At 37.1% G+C, this 20,762-nt stretch overlaps 1 protein-coding gene across 2 annotated transcripts in view; it reads right to left on the bottom strand.

Moving 5' to 3' along the window:
* DENND4A (DENN domain containing 4A) overlaps positions 1-20,068 on the bottom strand; it is an 858,339-nt gene extending 838,271 nt beyond the window's left edge. Inside the window, exon 1 of one of the 2 annotated variants that reach the window (XM_053718534.1) lies at positions 19,901-20,068. In XM_053718534.1, coding sequence (XP_053574509.1) covers positions 19,901-19,908 — 8 coding nt within the window. In that variant the 5' untranslated portion in view covers positions 19,909-20,068. Of the gene's footprint in view, positions 1-9,460; positions 9,533-19,900 lie in introns of those variants that run through there. The other variant, XM_053718535.1, reaches the window with a different exon arrangement.
* Positions 20,069-20,762: the final 694 nt, after the last annotated feature.

The following is a 20,762-nucleotide window of genomic DNA, read 5'->3' as shown; positions in this document are numbered from 1 at the left end:
TACCCGCTTTGCCAAGTTGTACAAGTTTATAAATGATAGTTGTTTGCCTTTGTGAGAGCTGTACTAATATAGACACCAGTCCTGACTCCTGCATCCATTTTGTTTCTATTAGAAACGAGTAGTTTCTTCATATTTTGTTTATACTTTCATGTGATGCAGTTTATTCTTATTTAAACTTTTATTTTTGTTTTATGCTGCACATTAACCCCTTTGGTTTTTCTTAAGCTCCAGAACAGATCCAAGAGTGATCTGCATCACTGTTTTTGGGGACTAAAAAAGGAGGATTTTCAATATTGATGCATAACTATAATCAGATATGTCATGTTTAACTGTTCTATTGCATTTGCTATATAAAGTGTATGTATCCCATTTCCTCAATAAAAATATTTAAAAGAAAAAAAAAAAAAAAAAATTGTATTTATCTACATCATGAAAGAAAAAAAATTGAGTTTCATGACCGGCTACATGCTGTAATGGTTTACAAAGACTTTGAAATAATCATTTGGAAACAATAGGACCAACTAATTAGGTTCACAGCATTAATAGTTTACAAAGCTACTATACGCCCCTATAATTCTACAGAATTCGATTACTCTAAAGGATTTGACATGGGCTGCAGGGATGTTTCTAACAGCCTCATGATCCCCCCATACTCCAGTGAATTAGAGCATGTTATATTTGCACTATAATGTGCATTTAACTTCAGATTATTTAATCTCTTCTGTACATGGGTAAAACTGGAAATCACACAATTTTGTGATTTGGATATTTCCCAATAACCTTTTGCCAACACCTCCCATGGCAATTGCACATTATTCTCCAGCATACTCCACCCTCCAAAGCAACACTTCGACCAATAACTAAAATCTTTCTTTATAGCCAGTTCAAATATGAAAAAAAAAAGAAAAAAAAAAGGATAGTTTGGTCAATGTCCTGATGGTTCCAGAATAATACCAGTGGGACAGATATGGTTGGTGGCTTTCATTTGTACAGCCCTGGCTGTTGAAATGTAGATGCATATAACAAAACGTTATGAGTTTGCTTCAAATTATCCTTTCATATTGCAAAGTGCATATAATACCCCAGCCCCTACTTGAAAAACAAGGATACAAGTTCCTCAATACAATAAGACTTCATGTAAGAAAGAAGCAAACTATTCAGGAGTAAACTAAAACAGTTTTTCATGTGCTTGAAATTATATATCTACACTGAAAAAAGCAAAACAAAGTAACATATAGAAAAATTACAAATGTAATTTTAGCTCTTAGAAGGGATATGAAATCCAAAATGTTTCTTTCATGATTCAGTTAGAGCATACAGTTTTCAACAACTTTCCAATTAACTTCTATTATCTAATAATAAGCTTCTTTCTCTTGCTATATTTTGCGGAAAAGAATACCTAGGTCGGCAGCACTAATGGGAGATAGTTGCGGATTGGTGGCTACACATATATACCTCGTCATTGTTTTACCTGATATGTTCAGCTAGCTCCCAGTAATGCATAGCTGCACCTTCAACAAAGGATACCAAGAGAATGAAGCACATCTGATAATAGAAAAACATTGGAGAGTTGCTAAAAATGGTATTATCTAGTATTGCTTTTTCTCTGGTAAGAAGCTTCACCAAACAGCAAGTTAAACATACCATCTGCTGATGAGAATCAAATAACTCAAAACGGCTGTCCAAAAGTGGTTTCTCTTGCTATATCTCACCCCATAAAGGGGACTGCTGAGTTACAACAGTACTTGGAAGCAAAAAACTAATTTCATGAGAATTGTGAGAGAGCTTTAGACATACCCTGGGAATCCACTTTCTGAAGCTGTCAGTTGTTTTTATTTTACAATAGAGTAATTTTATTTGTAAACGATACACAGAAATATACAAAGTATGATCCTAATTTGTTAAAGTAACAGAAACTCACTTTCAAAGCATAATCAGAATTTGAGAGATCACTGCTGTATACAGAATCTAAATGGATTAAAATACAAAACAGAAAGTGCAAAACTGACACACAATGTAATTTCCCTCATATTCAGGTGAGGTTACCATACAATGTAATTTCCCTCATAATCAAGTGAGGCTGTCACACAATGTAAGTTCCCTCATAATTAGGTGAGGCTGTCAAATAATGTACTTTCCCTTATAATCGAGAATGTGTTAACGTCTTCTCCAATACACTTTAATGGAGCACCCTGTTAAAAAGAAAAAAACTAACACTTTTTGCTTGCGTGCTAACCTGACATTTCATTTGACCAATTGCGCTAAAGCCAAAAGTAGTTATGAATATTTTACATTTCAATGTTCTTCTTCACATAGAAGACAATGTATATATATGAGGAGAGGCTAGCCAAACTGGGTCTGTTCTCTTTAGAAAAAAGGCGCTTGAGAGGTGACATGATTACTTTATATAAATATATTCAAGGCCCATATACAGAGATGGCAGAAGCTCTTTTTATTCCAAGAAAATTGTTTCTGACAAGAGGTCATAATTTAAGGTTGGAGGAAAGGAGATTTAATCTCCTGCAACGGAAACGTTTTTTCACTGTAAGAGCAATAAAATTGTGGAACTCATTACCAAAGGAGGTGGTGAATGCCAATACCATAGATTCATTTAAAAATAGTCTGGATAAATTTCTGTATATAAACAAAATTCATGGATATGATTGCTAGCATTAAATGGGTCACATTTTAATGGGGTTATTTAAGCTTAACTGGAGCTTTTTGTAAGTATTTTAGATTTGTATAGTTTGAACTCGATGGACTTCAGTCTTTTTTCAACCTTATCTACTATGTATTATCGGTTATTTGTAGAGTGCCAACAGATTCCGCAGATATATCTCTATCTCTTACACAACCTTAGCACTCCCTGTAAGGTAACAATGGCCGGTGCTGAGTCTCCAAACACACTCCAAAGAAATAACTTTATCAAGTTCCCAGGTGGAGGACAGAAACGTTGGATGTTTTTGGGTGTGAAGTGTACCACAATATGTGAATAAAGTGGTAACATCCTTATTGAAGACATATATATATATATTATGATTTTTTTGTAAAACATATCTATACCTAAATATCTATATGAATATATAAAGGCATTTTTTTTTTTATCCGAAACTTTATATTTGAGTGTAACACTTTATTATAATGTATTTGTTATGTGTTTTGTGCAAATATTTTTTAACCCTTAAACTTTACACTAGATATTTAGGAGTGCTTATCCGTTGAGGGCACATTTTGTTTCCACTCAATGCAATTTCCCTCACATTCAGGTGAGGCTACCAGGTAATTTCTATGATAGTCAGGTAAGGCTGTCACACAGGGTCATTCCCCTCATATTCATGTGAGGCAATATATATTACAAGTTGAAAGTAAATGGTTATGATTGAGTGGAAACAAAATTTGGGCTCAACGGATTAGCATGCCTAAAGATCTAGTGTAAAGTGTAAGGGTCCCAGAGCCATCACTTTTCTTCACTTTCTGTGATAAGATTTTTTTTTGTGAAAAAAGTTCTGCAGGTCATTTTGAAATAAAATACATTTTTTTAAATGAGGCAGTTACACTAAAGCAATAGTTCAATTGCAGTGTGTTAATTAACTGTAGAATAAAGCAGTTCATAAAGTTTTATAATATAGTGCAGCAGTTGAAAATTGCATTGCAAATTAGCTGCAGAGAAAAAAAAAATTCTAAAAAAAATCCCTAAGAGCCAGTAAAAAAGAAATCCATTGCTGCTTTGCAGCGCTGCTACATATTTGATTGTTCCCTTCAAACAGCACTTTGTTCTGGATGCACAGTGTTAAAGAAAACAAACACAATGCAGCCAGAGCATAGTGCTGTTTGAAGAGAACAGTCTAATGCGGAGCAGCACTGCAAAGCAAAAGGTCTAATAGTTCCTGCATGTGTCCCATTCTTTCTGCAGACATGCTCCATTTTCTGCGATGACATCTCAGATCACAGCATGTTCTGCCAATAAGGGTTAAAAAAATAGTTGCACAAAACACATAAACACATAATAAAGTGTTGCACTCAAATATAAAGTTTCTGATTCAAAAAATGCCTGTATATATTCATATATAAAATCTCACTCATATATAAGGTTTCTGCTAAAAAAAAAAAAATTCTTGTATATATTCATATAGATAAAATCTCACTCAAATATAAAGTTTCTGATAAAAAAAAAAATGCCTGTATATATTCATAGATAAAATCTCACTCAAATATAAGGTTTCTGATAAAAAATGCTTTTATATAATTATACAGATAAAATGTCACTCAAATATAAGGTTTCTGATAAAAGAAATGCCTGTTTTTTATCAGAAACTTTATATTTGAGTGTAATACTTTAGATTGTGTGACAGATAAGGCTGTCACACAATCTAATGTCTATTATAGTTAGGTCAGGCTGGTCACACAACATAATTGCCCTCATATTAAGGTGAGGCTGTCACACAGTCAGGGGCGGACTGACAAGTCGGGCAATTCGGCCCTGGTCCGAGGGCCCGGCATCTTAGAGGGGCCCTCGCCATAGATGCAGGTGCAGCACTATTAAGGAAAATATTTTTTTTTAATTTATATAAAAAAATATATTTTTATGTTTGGAACTTTCTGGGGTGGGGTGGGGGCCGGCGCTGCCAGCTCAAGTTTATGCTGTGTAGGGCTAAGTGTGTGAGCGCTCTGCGCTCTGTCAGCTCATCATGGCTCATCGGTTAGTTAGTAATAGTCACAGACACTCAGACAGTCAGTGAACTGAGTAGTGTGGACAAGGTAAGTCCTGGCCTGGCTCACTGGTTGGCATTAGCAAAAAGCAGCTGACAGCGCACAGGCAGGCGGCAGCCCACCATGCAATATGTGGACCGGGTGTGGATGACTCCGGTCCACATATTCATCATCTCCAGGCTCCAGCAGCTCCACCCACCCAGACGTCATGCACAGGGAGGCAGCGTTCAAATTTGACAGCCGACAGGATAGCGGCATGTGGTGGAACGTGGCATCAGAGGAGCGGATAATTTTAGGGCAAAGTCATGGTATGTAATGTTAGAAAGAGATCAGAGGTTGGAGTCGGACTGTGTGAGATTCAGTTGAGTTATGTAATAATAAATGGGTCCATTAAACAATACTATAAATAATAGTGCAATGGAAAAAAGTTACACCCATGACCTTTATTTAGCCTGCAGGATTAAGGATGGGGGGGAGATTATTAACATTTTATCACCCAACACCCAGCCAGCACTGATGACAACCCAAGGTGTTTATTGATACATGATGCCAACCAATGTATATGTGAATTAGGAAATCAGAGCAGCAGATCTTTTATCTGGGGATTTTCCTGCCATGATGAAGAAGAACAAAACTGTTCATTGGTGACTCGAGAGGCGACTCAGGCGAGGCAAGTGCGGCAAAGTAAAGGCAGTTACCCACGCCACGGCTGTGCTTGCCAAAACCTCTTCAGAAACTAGTAGAAAGGTCCTCTCTGGCTCTCTCAGTGCAGCTGCTGCTACGCCCGGATGAGAGGTTAGTGGAGGCTCTGATATTTTAATTTGCATATCATTTGCAGCGCTGGCTAGCTAAACCCTAAAATACAGTGGGGCTTCCTATGACACTATTAAAGTTTTAGCTGCTACCTAAAATGTGTCAGACGACTGTCAGTTTAGCATCATCTTGGTTCTTCATGCTGATGTATTGCTACCCAGGCTGTAAAGATGGCATGCTTACTGATCTCTTTATATAGCAGCATATTTACTGGGTGCCAGTTTTTCATTCCTTTACCGTGGATATTTATTTGTTGTGGTACATAGACAGGATAGTGAGTGTGTAATCTTGTTCTATAATGAAGCCTGCTACTGTGTAATTATTTGCACATGTGGAAGTTAGCCCTGGTTATGTGATGAGACTGTAGGTGGAGGTACCACTACTATTCCTCATGGGTTACTTGTACTGTCCTTTCCAGACAGCATTTATAAGCACCCTGCCTCTTGGAGACCTCAGTTCTGTAAATATTGTCTTTATGATATCTTTAATATGAAGTGTATATGGAGGCCTGGCTTTTATTGTAAGTTGTCACACACATACCGACACATACATAGACATACATACACATACATACACACACACACACACATACATACACATACACACATACATACACACATACACACATACACAGACACATACACACATACATACACAGACACATACAGACACACACAGACACACACAGACACACATACATTAACACATACATACATACACATGCATACACAGACACATACATACACGCACACACAGACACATACATACACAGACATACACAGACATATATACATACATACACACACACATACATACATACATACACGCACACACAGACACATACATACACACACACACATACATACAGTACATAGACACATACATACACAGACACACACAGCCTGCTGACCTAACACCGACCTCACCAGTTTCACTAAGTGTAGTAGTTTCACTCAGACTCAGTCAGATAATGGATGCTGCCATGAAAACATTTTTTTTCCTTTCATGAAATTCAGAAACAACATACAATTTTAAATATATTTTCAAATTACGTATATGATCAAATGTTTCATTTTCTTTGTGTCCTTTGTTGAAGCAGCAGCAATGTTCTACTGGGAGCTAGCTAAACATATTGGTGAGCCAATAACAAGAGGCATTTATGTGTATCTGACAATTTTCAGCTAAATCCCAGTAGTCCATTGTTGCTCTTACCTACCTAGGTATGCTTTTCAACAAATTACAGCAAGTGAATTAAGCAAATTAGATAATAGAAGTAAATTGTGATGGTGTACTGTTTACAACTGTATGTTCTATCTGAATAATTAAATATCATTTTGACTTTATTCTCCCTTTAAAATGGATTTCTTTAAACCTACCCTGGTGTCAGGTAAAATGGTGACCGTTTTTATGCTAGATGTATACCTATAGGAAAGATCATGTATGTCTTATTTAAATGAACAGTCTAGTCAAAAATAAACTTTAATGGTTCAGATAGGGCATGTTATTTTAAACAACTTTCCAATTTACTTTTATCATCAATTTTGCTTTGTTCTCTTGGTATTCTTAGTTAAAAGCTAAACCTAGGTAGGCTCATATGCTAATTTCTTAGCCCTTGAAGGCGGCCTCTTATCGGAATGCATTTGACAGTTTTTCACAACTAGTTAGTTCATGTGTACCATATAGATAACATTGTGTTCATGCACGTGGAGCTACCTAAGAGTCAGCACTGATTGGCTGAAGTGCAAGTCTGTCAAAAGAACTGAGATAAGGGGGCAGCCTGCAGATGCTTAGATACAAGGTATCCACAGAGGTAAAAAGTATATTAATATAACAGTGTTAGTTATGCAAAACTGGGGAATAAGAAATAAAGAGATGATCTATCTTTTTAAACAATAAACATTCTAGTGTAGACTGTCCCTTTAAAGGAAATATATTATCTTCAAAATTATACTACCCAGTTAGATAAGAAATTGTCAAATTTATTTTGGTCACGTGATACATAAAGGGGCCATCAAATCAAAATTAAACTTTTAATGATTCAGACAGCACAAAATTTTATACAAATCCCCAATTAACTTCTAATATTAAATTTGCTTTTCCCCATTGATATCTTTAAAGTCATGCCTAGGTAGGCTCAGGAGCATCAATACACTACTGAGAGCTAGCTTGCAATTGGGGGCTACATATACTGTATATGTTTCTTCTCATTGGCTCACCAAATATATTCAGCTAGCTTACAGTAGTGCATTGCTGCCCCTGAGCCTACAAAGAGTTAGTATTCAACAAAATGATACCAACAAAATTAAACAAATTTGATAACAGAAGTAAATTCGCATATTGTATAAAAAGGCAAGCAATATCTGTAATATGATAGTTTCATTTTCTCTTTCTGTCCGTTTAAAAGATCATATAACTCCCTTATCTAAAAGTTTCTTTTCACCAAAGCATCACATGCCCCAGGCTAAAATAAAGGCTCTTTTTATTTTTATCCTAAAATCCACACTCCAGCTGTCCTCCACCAATATACTGGACAATCTGTGATGACTAGGCACAATGATAGTTAGGTCACATAATGTCCCACCTAACAGCACTACCTTAGCCCCACTGTTGATCCCAACCCATTATGTATATTTTTGATACATACAAATTAATGATTTTACCCCTTTAGCTGCCAGTAAGATTTTAAGGTTACCCCCTTGTCTGCCCCTCACTACTTTCTGCTCCATATTGTAGTCATGGTGGGGGAGGGGCATATGAGGTGGGAAGGGCAGTTTAGTTAGGTATGTGGAGCAAAGAGGGGGTGGGGGGCCCTGCTACACTTTTGCCCGGGGGCCCTGGTTGGTCTCAGTCCGTCCCTGCACACAGTTTCAATCTCGCTCATATTGTAATGTTATCATACAATGTAATTTCCCTCAAATTTAGGTGAGGATGTCACACACTGTCCATGTCATTTCTGTTATATTCCAGTGAGATTGTCAAACACTATCCATCCCAGGTCTTAAAAAGGGGCAGTAAACAACGTGAGATTGTTATATGAAATGTTTAGTTATGCATAATAAAGCAACTTTGCAATATATTTTTATTATTTATTTTGCCCTCTTTTCATGTACATTAGCTCTGAACATTGAGCGATTTCTAGTTCTTAGACTGAAATGCACACTGCTGACTTCTCAAGGCTACCGCTGCTACATATATGTCCTTATTTTCTTTATCAGATAAAAACTGCAAAACAATTTACTTTATACTAACTTTATGACAGTGTCTAACCTTGTTGTCTGCAGACTAAATCCCAGATTGACTCCTCCAAATAAGACAAATGGTGCGTGGAGTTTGGATATTAAAAATAATTGCAATAAAAATTATTTTAAAACATTAAGACTTGGCTGATGTCATTCATATCACAACAGAAATGTCTTATAATTACAGGGAGTTTACTGTCCCTTTAAAGTCAGGTGTAGTTGTCACATAAGGTCACTGTCAGATTTCTTACATCCATACTGGCTGGTCATGCAATGTCCACAAGTGTGGCTGTCACACAAGGTCCATGCGTTATCATCTCATGTTCAGGTGTGGCTGTCACACAAGATGCCTCTAGCTTTCAGATGAGCTTGTCACAAAGTCTGTCACGTCGCTAATATTCAGGTGAGGCTGTCACGCGCTATGTCTCATAGATTTAGCTGAAGAATAACACAATTCGCTGCTCCACTAACTGGCAGGTCCCTAGTTTTGTAAATGCCACATGATGCCATTCATTCCTGTACGAAGTCGTCACATGATACGTCCCACACTGTGATGGGGCCATCTCTCGTTGTAAACTATTTTCATCTGATACGTATTGTAAAGGCCGTCAACACCGTTATAGTTTCACATATCCTCATCCTTTGCTATCCCTCCCCATCCTAGACATAGGTTCCTATAGTAGGCGTGTCTTTCTCACCGTTATGTACTACCAGTGTCCCCGTGGCCTGTCACTCAGCCCCGGTATTTCCGGCGCAGGTCAGCGGTTTCTGCCTCCTCTTCGCGCCATCTTGATTGTGTACCGGTGAAGGGAGGGGGCGCGCACAGACACGTGACCGTTAGCCGGAGGCACGTGGGATTACAGTTCCCCTTTACCCACCCCTATATCACTCATTAATATGTACAGTTCGTGCGGAGTGGGTAGCTGTGTCATCTGTGATGTAGACCTACATTTCCCGTTAATCCATTGGCTCAGAGAGCACCTAACTGCACATTATTGTAGCAAGTAGTACTACTGGGATGTACACGACACGTCTCTGGCAACTAGAGGGGGGGTCGTCTTGATAGATGTAGTCGACTTTGTTTAGGAAAATTATTTACATATTTTGTTTCTGTTCTTTTAAATAAATGTATATTTCTTAATAAAATATACATTATTTCAAGTATATTTAAAGGGACTGTATACTGTTAAATAGTTTTTCTCTTAATGTATTTTCATTGATTAGTTATACCAGCTGCAAAGTATAAAATGTATGAGAAATTGCATTTTCAGGTTTATTTGTGAATATGAATTAGCTGATTTTGTGCTTTCAAACCACAACCTATTGAAATAGGTAATATCAGATCTCATGTTATCACTTTGTGTACACAGACTTGCTTGCTTATATTTGTATGGTAAACCAAAGCTAAATACTTAGAGAAAGCAATGGAAAATTAATGTTTTATGAAGGTAAAGTTACCTCTCTATGAAACTGCTAACATTCTTTGCACAAAACGAATATGAGTTTCATTCATCATTTTTTTTTAATATCATTCTAAAGTAAGTTATTGCTGTTTGTGCTCGCTCTACATACCTGATAAAAATAATACATTATTTGTTGTCTGCAAATTCAACCTGTTTTTTTTTTCCATGGGTTGATCACGTTTTTTTTAATAACCTATTGAAAATCTGGCCGTTAGGCGGCCATCTCCGATTATGTGCGCATGCGAAAAGATTTATTGCGTCAGCTAGAAATAAATGCGCGCTCCCGTTTCGCGTATGCCTAGTAGTAGTATTATGGAAACATCACAGATATTCAGAATGAAGCTGCTGTCTCTCGCATAACATAACGCATGCACACTTGTGATAAAGATTGCCGATTTGCGCTTGCGCAGAAGACACTGAAATCGATGTTGGCGCATGCACTGTTTCAAGCAGACTCGTTAACGCGCTTTAGGCAGACGTAGAAAGCAGGTGGGACCGCTTTCTACGTCAAACAATAGAGAAGCAGGAAGTAGTGTATGGGAGGGAGTCAGGCATCGCAACGGTAGGGAGAGAACAATTTAGAAATACATTTTAAAAAAAATTAGAAAAAATCTTAGCGATTACGTTAGGGTAATATTAACAAATGCATTAATGTATTACCAATGCTTAAACTTTAACTATACTGCACCCCACTGGGAGTGTAATTTCTTCTGCTGGCTGTGTTTACATTGCCTGTCAATAGCCTGGACGTAATACCAAACACTTTTAGTACTATAGGTGGGGCTAACACAGGCTAAATCTGCTATTTCAAAATGAGCTATCCAGCAGGTAAAATTGATAAATAGGAACAATTTAAAGGGAAGAAATATTTTGTGTAAACTTTTTTATCAAGTGTGTCTCAACATTTTTAGATTCTTACAGGTGTAAATAAATAGATTAGATGATAAATGAAATAGATTTTATTAGACATGTGTAGATATATGTCATATTAAATCACTGAGCCAAATGTAGAGGAAAAAGTAAAATCACTACCGATTCAAAATATGCATATAGCACAAATTAGGGTTCTGGGGCGCGATCCGATATCGATCGCAGTTTGCGGTGCAAGCGAGGGAACCGGCGTCGCCCGCAGTTTCAGCTCGCAACTCGAGCCATCCCATATAGGTCGCCGTCAGATGCTAACGTGCCGTAAGTCTCACAAACCAGCGATGTCCAGAAATCTGCGCAAGTACAAATTTCTGGCGTCGCCAGTGACTTGCGGCACGTTAGAATCTGCCGGCGCCTATAAAACCTGACTAAAGTCTAAAACACCCGCACTGTCTAACACGCCTCCCTAACATAGCCCGCACTGTCTAACACGCCTCCCTAACATAGCCCGCACTGTCTAACACGCCTCCCTAACATAGCCCGCACTGTCTAACCCTCTATCCGCTATCCCCCCTCACTAGCCTAACAATAAAAAAGCTATTAACCCCTAAACCGCCGCTCCTTTACCCCGCCGCAACCTAATAAAATTATTAACCCCTAAACCGCCGCTCCCGTACCCCGCCGCCAGCTATATTATATCTATAACCCCCTAAAGTGAGCCCCTAACACCGCCGCCATCTATATTAAAATTATTAACCCCTAATGTAAGCCCCTTACACCGCCGCCATCTCTATTAAAATGATTAACCCCTAATTTAATCTACCTACCCCGCCGCCAGCTATATTATCTATATTAACCCTAAGTATATTATAGTTAATATAGTTATTACATTATATATATTAACTATATTAACCCTAATTATATTAGGGTTAATATAGTTAATATAGTTACTATAGTATTTATATTAACTATATTAACTCTATCTAACCCTAACTAAATTTATATTAAATTAATCTAATTCATTTTTAAACTAAAATATTCCTATTTAAATCTAAATACTTACCTATAAAATAAACCCTAAGATAGCTACAATATAATTAATAATTACATTGTAGCTATGTTAGGGTTAATATTTATTTTACAGGTAAATTGTTAATTATTTTAACTAGGTATAATAGATATTAAATAGTTATTAACTATTTAATATCTACCTAGTTAAAATAATTACCCAATTACCTGTAAAATAAATCCTAACCTAAGTTACAAATACACCTACACTATCAATAAATTTAATAAACTACAAACATCTATCTAAAAATACAATTAAATTAACTAAACTAAATTACAAAAAAAAAAAAAACACTAAATTACAAAAAATAAAAAAAAGATTACAAGATATTTAAGCTAATTACACCTATTCTAAGCCCCCTAATAAAATAATAAACCCCCAAAATAAAAAAAATTCCCTGCCCTATTCTAAATTCAACAAATTTCAAAGCTCTTTACCTTACCAGCCCTTAAAAGGGCCTTTTGTGGGGCATGCCCCAAAGAATTCAGCTCTTTTGCATACAACAAATACAATACCCCCCCCCATTACAACCCACCACCCACATACCCCTATTCTAAACCCACCCAAACCCCCCTTAAAAAAGCCTAACACTACCCCCCTGAAGATCTCCCTACCTTGTCTTCACCACACCGGGCCGAACTCCTGATCCGATCCGGGCGATGTCTTCCTCCAAGCGGCAAAGAAGAATTCTTCCTCCGGCGATGTCTTCCTCCAAGCGGCAAAGAAGAATTCTTCCTCCGGCGACGTCTTCCTCCAAGCGGCAGCAAAGTCTTCATTCTTCCGGCGGCATCTTCAATCTTCTTTCTTCGCTCCGCCGCCGCGGAGCATCCATCCCGGCCGACTGCTGAACTTGGAATGAGGTACCTTTAAATGACGTCATCCAAGATGGCGTCCGCCGAATTCCGATTGGCTGATAGGATTCTATCAGCCAATCGGAATTAAGTTAAAAAAATCTGATTGGCTGATTGAATCAGCCAATCAGATTCAAGTTCAATCCGATTGGCTGATCCAATCAGCCAATCAGATTGAGCTCGCATTCTATTGGCTGTTCCGATCAGCCAATAGAATGCGAGCTCAATCTGATTGGCTGATTGGATCAGCCAATCGGATTGAACTTGAATCTGATTGGCTTATTCAATCAGCCAATCAGATTTTTTTAACTTAATTCCGATTGGCTGATAGAATCCTATCAGCCAATCGGAATTCGGCGGACGCCATCTTGGATGACGTCATTTAAAGGTACCTCATTCCAAGTTCAGCAGTCGGCCGGGATGGATGCTCCGCGGCGGCGGAGCGAAGAAAGAAGATTGAAGATGCCGCCGGAAGAATGAAGACTTTGCTGCCGCTTGGAGGAAGACGTCGCCGGAGGAAGAATTCTTCTTTGCCGCTTGGAGGAAGACATCGCCGGAGGAAGAATTCTTCTTTGCCGCTTGGAGGAAGACATCGCCCGGATCGGATCAGGAGTTCGGCCCGGTGTGGTGAAGACAAGGTAGGGAGATCTTCAGGGGGGTAGTGTTAGGCTTTTTTAAGGGGGGTTTGGGTGGGTTTAGAATAGGGGTATGTGGGTGGTGGGTTGTAATGGGGGGGGGGGGTATTGTATTTGTTGTATGCAAAAGAGCTGAATTCTTTGGGGCATGCCCCACAAAAGGCCCTTTTAAGGGCTGGTAAGGTAAAGAGCTTTGAAATTTGTTGAATTTAGAATAGGGCAGGGAATTTTTTTTATTTTGGGGGTTTATTATTTTATTAGGGGGCTTAGAATAGGTGTAATTAGCTTAAATATCTTGTAATCTTTTTTTTATTTTTTGTAATTTAGTGTTTGTTTGTTTTTGTAATTTAGTTTAGTTAATTTAATTGTATTTTTAGATAGATGTTTGTAGTTTATTAAATTTATTGATAGTGTAGGTGTATTTGTAACTTAGGTTAGGATTTATTTTACAGGTAATTGGGTAATTATTTTAACTAGGTAGATATTAAATAGTTAATAACTATTTAATATCTATTATACCTAGTTAAAATAATTAACAATTTACCTGTAAAATAAATATTAACCCTAACATAGCTACAATGTAATTATTAATTATATTGTAGCTATCTTAGGGTTTATTTTATAGGTAAGTATTTAGATTTAAATAGGAATATTTTAGTTTATAAATGAATTAGATTAATTTAATATAAATTTAGTTAGGGTTAGATAGAGTTAATATAGTTAATATAAATACTATAGTAACTATATTAACTATATTAACCCTAATATAATTAGGGTTAATATAGTTAATATATATAATGTAATACCTATATTAACTATAATATACTTAGGGTTAATATAGATAATATAGCTGGCGGCGGGGTAGGTAGATTAAATTAGGGGTTAATCATTTTAATAGAGATGGCGGCGGTGTAAGGGGCTTACATTAGGGGTTAATAATTTTTATATAGGTGGCGGCGGTGTAAGGGGTCAGATTAGGGGATAGATAAGGTAGATGGCGGCGGTTTTAGAGGCTCACAGTAGGGGGTTAGTTTATGTAGATGGCGGCGGGGTCCGGGAGCGGCGGTTTAGGGGGTAATAACTTTATTAGGGATTTCGGGGGGGGGGGGGGATCGCGGTTGACAGGTAGATAGACATTGCGCATGCGTTAGGTGTTAGGTTTTATTTAGCAGATCGCGGGTGACAGGTAGATAGACATTGCGCATGCGTTAGGTGTTAGGTTTATTTTCTAGTTAGTTTAGGGAGTTACGGGGCTCCAATAGTCAGCGTAAGGCTTCTTACGGCTGCTTTTTGTGGCGAGGTGAAAATGGAGTAAGTTTTCTCCATTTTCGCCACGTAAGTCCTTACGCTGCATGTTGGATACCAAACTGCGCGGGTTTGGTATACCTGCCTATGGCCCAAAAAACTGCGGGCGACGGCAGAAATATACGGGCGTAACTTCTAGGTTACGCCGTATATGTGATACCAAATCCGCGCAAATATTGGCGCCGCCGGCTTTTGCGGGCGACGATTTATATCGGATCGACCCCCTGGTTGGAGAAAGTTTGTTGTGGGTCTAAAGGGGCCATTGTTTGACTCACCAACTTTCCAATTTGCTTCTATTGTCAGATTTTTTTATGATTTGTAATGCATTGGATTACAAATACAATTTCCAAGTTTCATCCACATACTTTCATCTATTCAATAGGTTCAAGCTTGTGAAAAACAGGATTTAATGGGCCATTATAGTGATAAAATTATACCTGTGCATGTTATCACTAGCGACGCTGCAAAACTATGTGTTTAACCTACACATTAATGCCATACATTAATCTTCTAGCAACTAATGCAGTCACTAACTTTTTTTTTTTGCCAAATCCTTGTTATTTTTTTATATAAATCGTATGTTTTATTACATACCATTTTTCACTTCCTCCGCCCACCCGCTCATTTCCTGCTTTTTTTTGTTTCCCACCCGCTCTTACGTGTTCATCCGTGCTTGTTTCAGTGAATCCTCTCATTGCGCATGCCTAAACATACGATCTCTGCTGTGATACATATTAAAACAAGGAATCACTCGATTCATTGTTTTGTATCGTAGCAGTGATTGTATTAGCTGTTCCTGTGCCGTCAATTATTCATTCAGATGCCGGAACGTCATTCCGAAATTTTCAATCATGAAGAGAATGCACATGCGTGTCTCATGAACGCGCTTGTATAGAGGCAGAGAATTCCGTGAGACACACGTTTATTTTCAATTAGGGGCATATAGCAAATCTGTTGGGACGCCAGTGGGTGACCAATGAAAAGATTTATCAAGATATTCGTCATTTCAAAATAATAATTTTTTTTATACCCAGGCTGAGTGACGGCGTGATAACTTAGCGGTTTAAAAGGTACATTTCTAAGTTTACTAGTAAAGATGACAAAAATTGATGAATTAAAGTCAAACTAATTTTCAATGTTCCTTGAGATGCAGCATAGGGGTGCGTGATAGTTAACTTTTCCTTTAAACACATAGCTAAAGGTACATGAAACTCAAAAATTTTCATTCATGGTTCAGATAGAGCATACAATTTTAAGCTCCTTTCCAAGTTACTTATATTATCAAATTTGCTTCTTTCTCTGGATATTTGTTGAAGGAGGAGCATTGCACAAATGGGAGCTAGCTGAACACACCAGGTAAACCAATGACGATGCATATATTTACAGCCACCAATCAGCATCTAGCTCCCAGTAGAGTATTGCTGCTCCTCAGGCAGCCTAGGTATGCTTTTCAACAAAGGATACAAAAAGAACAAGTCAAATTGCATAACAAGTAAATTGGAAGTTGTTTAAAATTATATGATCTATCTGAATCATGAAAGTCTAATTTTGACTTTACTGACCCTTTAAAGGGACATAAACCCCCAAATCTATCTTTCATGATTCAGATAGAGCATACAATTTGTTTTCTTCATTTTCTTGTTATCCTTTGTTGAAAAACACAAAGGTATGTTCAGAGTGTGCACTTGTCTGCAATACTATATGGCAGCAGTTTTGCAACAATGTTATACATTAGCAAGAGCACTAGATGGCAGCACTATTTCCTGTCATGTAGTGCTCCAGACATGTGCCCGCTACCTATATAGATATATCTTCAACAAAGAATAACAAGATAACAAAGCAACTTTGAAAATAGAAGTCATCTGGAAACTGTTATAAAATTGTATTCTCTATCTAAAAAAAGGTTGGTCTTTTATGTCCCTTTAAATATCGCTCAGGACCCGCAGAGCAGTGTAGGACCCGAGTGGAAACTGCTGCTGATCAATTCAGCAGAGCTAGTCACACAGCTGGGTTGTGCCTTTGTGGGGGTTAACCACATAGTTTATAGCTAGTGATAAAATGATATAAGAAATTAGAACATGTAATTGTATCACTATAATGGCCCTTTAACAGAGAATTCTCAAGTTAACATAATATATAGCTGCAATGGGCATACCAGGTATACCTAACACCATTAGTGCAGTGATATACTCAAAGAAATATACCATGAGTAATAATAATGTATCCTATTCCTCTCCCAGTGGGACACCCTAAGCTGAGCTTTGTGATACAACAGTGCCCTTATACCACTGATGAGATTTGCTGTTCTATGTATCTAAGAATATATATAACTTTGAATGGATACAGTTTTATATTGTAATATTACATGCTCTAATTATTTAGTGCATGCCATTTTGTCCAATATTGCGGCTCCAACTTCTGCAACTGCCAAGCTAATAGATATAAAATGTTTTATTATTTAATATATATTTCTTTATATATCTGATAATGTTCATGTAAAATACATATCTATACCTATATATCTATAGGAATAGATAAACAGGTATAGGTATATACAGATATATATAGAAATATGTATTTAATAAAAAATGACTTTCCTGAAGGTAAAGAACATTGGAATGTTAAATATGTACAGTAAATATTCATTAAAATACATAAAAGTATACATGTTTGTGTATGTATGTGTGTGTGTATATATATATATATATATATAGCTAGCATTGGAGCCCTTTGCAGTTAAATACCTGAAAACATGAACCACCATTTTTATTCACTGTTAATATGTAATAATGTGTTAACTGTGTATATATTGTAAATATATTTAAAGGGACAGTCTAGTCAAAATTAAACTTTCATGATTCATTAAATTTGCCTCGTTCCCTTGGTGGTGCTAGGTAGACTCAAACTTATTTCTAAATAGTTGAAAACCACCTCTTAGCTCAGAGCATTTTGAAAGTTTTTCACAGTTAGACAGTGCTAGTTCATATGTGTCAAATAGATAGCATTGTGCTCAATCCCGTGGAGTTATTTAGGAGTCTCCACTAATTGTCTAAACTGCATGTCGGTCAAAAGCACTGAGATAAGGGGGCAGTATGCAGAGGCTAAAAAGTATATTAATATAACGTTATTTATGCAAAACTGGGGAATGGGTAATAAAGGGATTATCTATCTTTTTATATATATGTGTGTGCATCTATAACTATATATAATTACACATATATAAATATATAGAGGAAGAAAATTGGAATGTTACATTTTAAAATTTTATGTTGGGTTGAGCACAGTTGAATAAATGCAATCGGGTTAGCACGCAAGAATGGGTGTAATCTAGCCGAAAATGTTTAATTATGCTTAGTGACAAAATGCAGTATACATTCATGATTTATTTTGCCTTTTTTATTTAAATTTTAAAATTGTCATTTTCAGAAGAATTGGAAGATTAATCCTCTTGCCTTCTACACAGTGATTATTTTATCACTGTAGTAGCTTGTTTACAGCTGTACCCAACTATCCTCAGCAGATTAGATAAGAGGCTTTTAAAAGGGTATGTACATGAACTGTAGAATAATGCACATTCTGTAAATGAAGCAATAGTTTCAATTAATTTTAAACCATGTTTTGTATTTAGACATTTTGCAATGGAGCACTTAGTTGCTGATATACAATACAGATAAACAAAAATAGTTTTATGTTCCTTTACCCCTTTAAGCCATATGGATGTAAGTACTACATTACAGGGTACTTTGCCTAGCATACCATGTTGACTTAGTACCTAGGTCTAACCTTCTTCCTCATGCTGCAGTCTCGGCTGTCAACTTAGACATCTAAGACTAGTCAGAGGCAGAAGGCATCTGCATTCATAAGGTAAGGGAGTGCTGATCATGCTCACTTCACCATATGAAGCCAGATCGCCAATACAGACTGTGTCACTGTTTGTATCAGGTGCAGTGGTGTCGAAGGGTGGCGGGTGTATGGGAGGGAAGGAACGGATCCCTACATTGCTTAATAGAACAGGAATGACTGTAACAGTTGTCCAGATTTTTAGCACTTAAAGGGATATGAAACCCCAAAAAATATTTTGTGTTTCAGACAGAGAATACCATTTTTAAAAAGTTTTAAATTTACTTCTATTAACAAATTTGCTTTGATCCCATTATATTCTTTATTGAAGAGATACCTAGGTAGGCATATGGGGCACTACATGGCAGGAATAGCCCTGCCATATAGTGCTCTTGCAAATAGATAACATTCTTGCAACACTGCTGCCATGTAGTGCTCAAGAAATGGGCTGGCTTGTGAGCATATGTCCCTGCTTTTCAACAAAAGATACCAAAAGAATGAAGAAAAAATGATAATTGAAGTAAATTACAATGTTGTTTAAAATTTTAAATCATGAAAGGAAAATTTTGGGTTTCCTATCCCTTTAAATGTATATTTCATTCTAGCTGTTAAACTTTTTTTTCCCTCTTTCAGATTGATTTGACTTCTCTTTTATAAGCAGAACTTTTTTTTTTTTTTGCCGTTCCATTTTTCAGTAATATAAAAAAAAACTCAGTGATTTGACACCTTTTTTTTCCTGAGAACCATTATTAGTATAATCCAGGGATTTGTAAACATTGGTTTAACATTGGTCCCTGACTGGTGACCTGAGGTGTTTCCAGCTCTACATCTGTATGGGAGTTTAAATAACCCTGTGTTTGCCGTGGCTGCTGGTAGTAAGAGAGCAAAGCTAGGTGTACACATTTATTAAACTATTAAATTATTAAAGATAATATCAGACAGCAGTTTCTACCACAGAAGCAGTGATGTACTTCAGAAAGAAAACTTTATCTTATTGTGCTGTTACAAATATATAAGCTGAACTACAAATATAGAATGGGAATATGTCTACCACTTTGTTTCAATAAAGTTTTGATTAAATGTCTCTGCAGGGTAGATGTCTATTTACCTGATCATGTGACTTCTTGTCCCTTAAAGGTCCTCAGGTAAGCTGTCTATGGTATCACGGTGTAGTATCCAGTGTGCAGTGCTCAGTCTCCTTCCGTTACTCAGCTCTGAATAAGATATGTGCCACTGTTCTCTGGAGAGTGGAGATATTGGCGTCACATAGCAGCAATGCGATGGGGAAACCCTGTGGTTTGTTGAACACGCATAGATCTTTGAATCATGCTGAGATTACACTAGGGGGGAGGGTGATGAGGGAGGAAGTCTCTCTGTACACATGGACATGCCACTTTCTGCTCATGTTCTTGGCAAGTCGTCAAGGTGCATGCTGGGTTTGTTTCTGTCAGAGGCTCAGGAATGTTGTACTTTAAAAAAAAAAGAAAGGGACCAGCTGGTAAAACTGTTACCCTGGACCTACCCTGGAAGCAGCTGATAAAGCCTTCATTTTAACTATATAGTACTCATAGTAGTCATTTTTATCAAAGCTATAAATTATTGCTGATCAAACTGTCCCACAGGGCGCATCTGGCACACCAAAGGTTTTGGTGTGTATTTCTACAGAATTTTGTAAATTTGGCTAATAGTAAAGTTACATTTATTAATAGCAACTAAATTTCAATGTAATTTTTAACTTAAAGGGATATGAAACCTAAAAATTTTCTTTCATGAGTCAGATAAAGCATTGGATTTTAAACAACTTCCTAATTTTTACAAGTTGAAAGTAAACTGTTTTCACTCTTGTGCTAACCCAACAAGTGTAAAAAGCTGAACTTATTTGGATGCACAATTACGTATTGCCCCACTAGAAGTTAATGGAGAGAAAACATTTTTGGGGAAAAACCTAACACCCTACTCGTGTGCAAACC

The sequence above is a fragment of the Bombina bombina genome, chromosome 6 (genome assembly GCF_027579735.1).
Source record: "Bombina bombina isolate aBomBom1 chromosome 6, aBomBom1.pri, whole genome shotgun sequence".
Classification (NCBI taxonomy): Eukaryota; Metazoa; Chordata; class Amphibia; order Anura; family Bombinatoridae; genus Bombina; species Bombina bombina.
The sequence above is the reverse complement of the archived record's forward strand: the minus strand, read 5'-3'. Positions and strand labels throughout refer to the sequence as shown.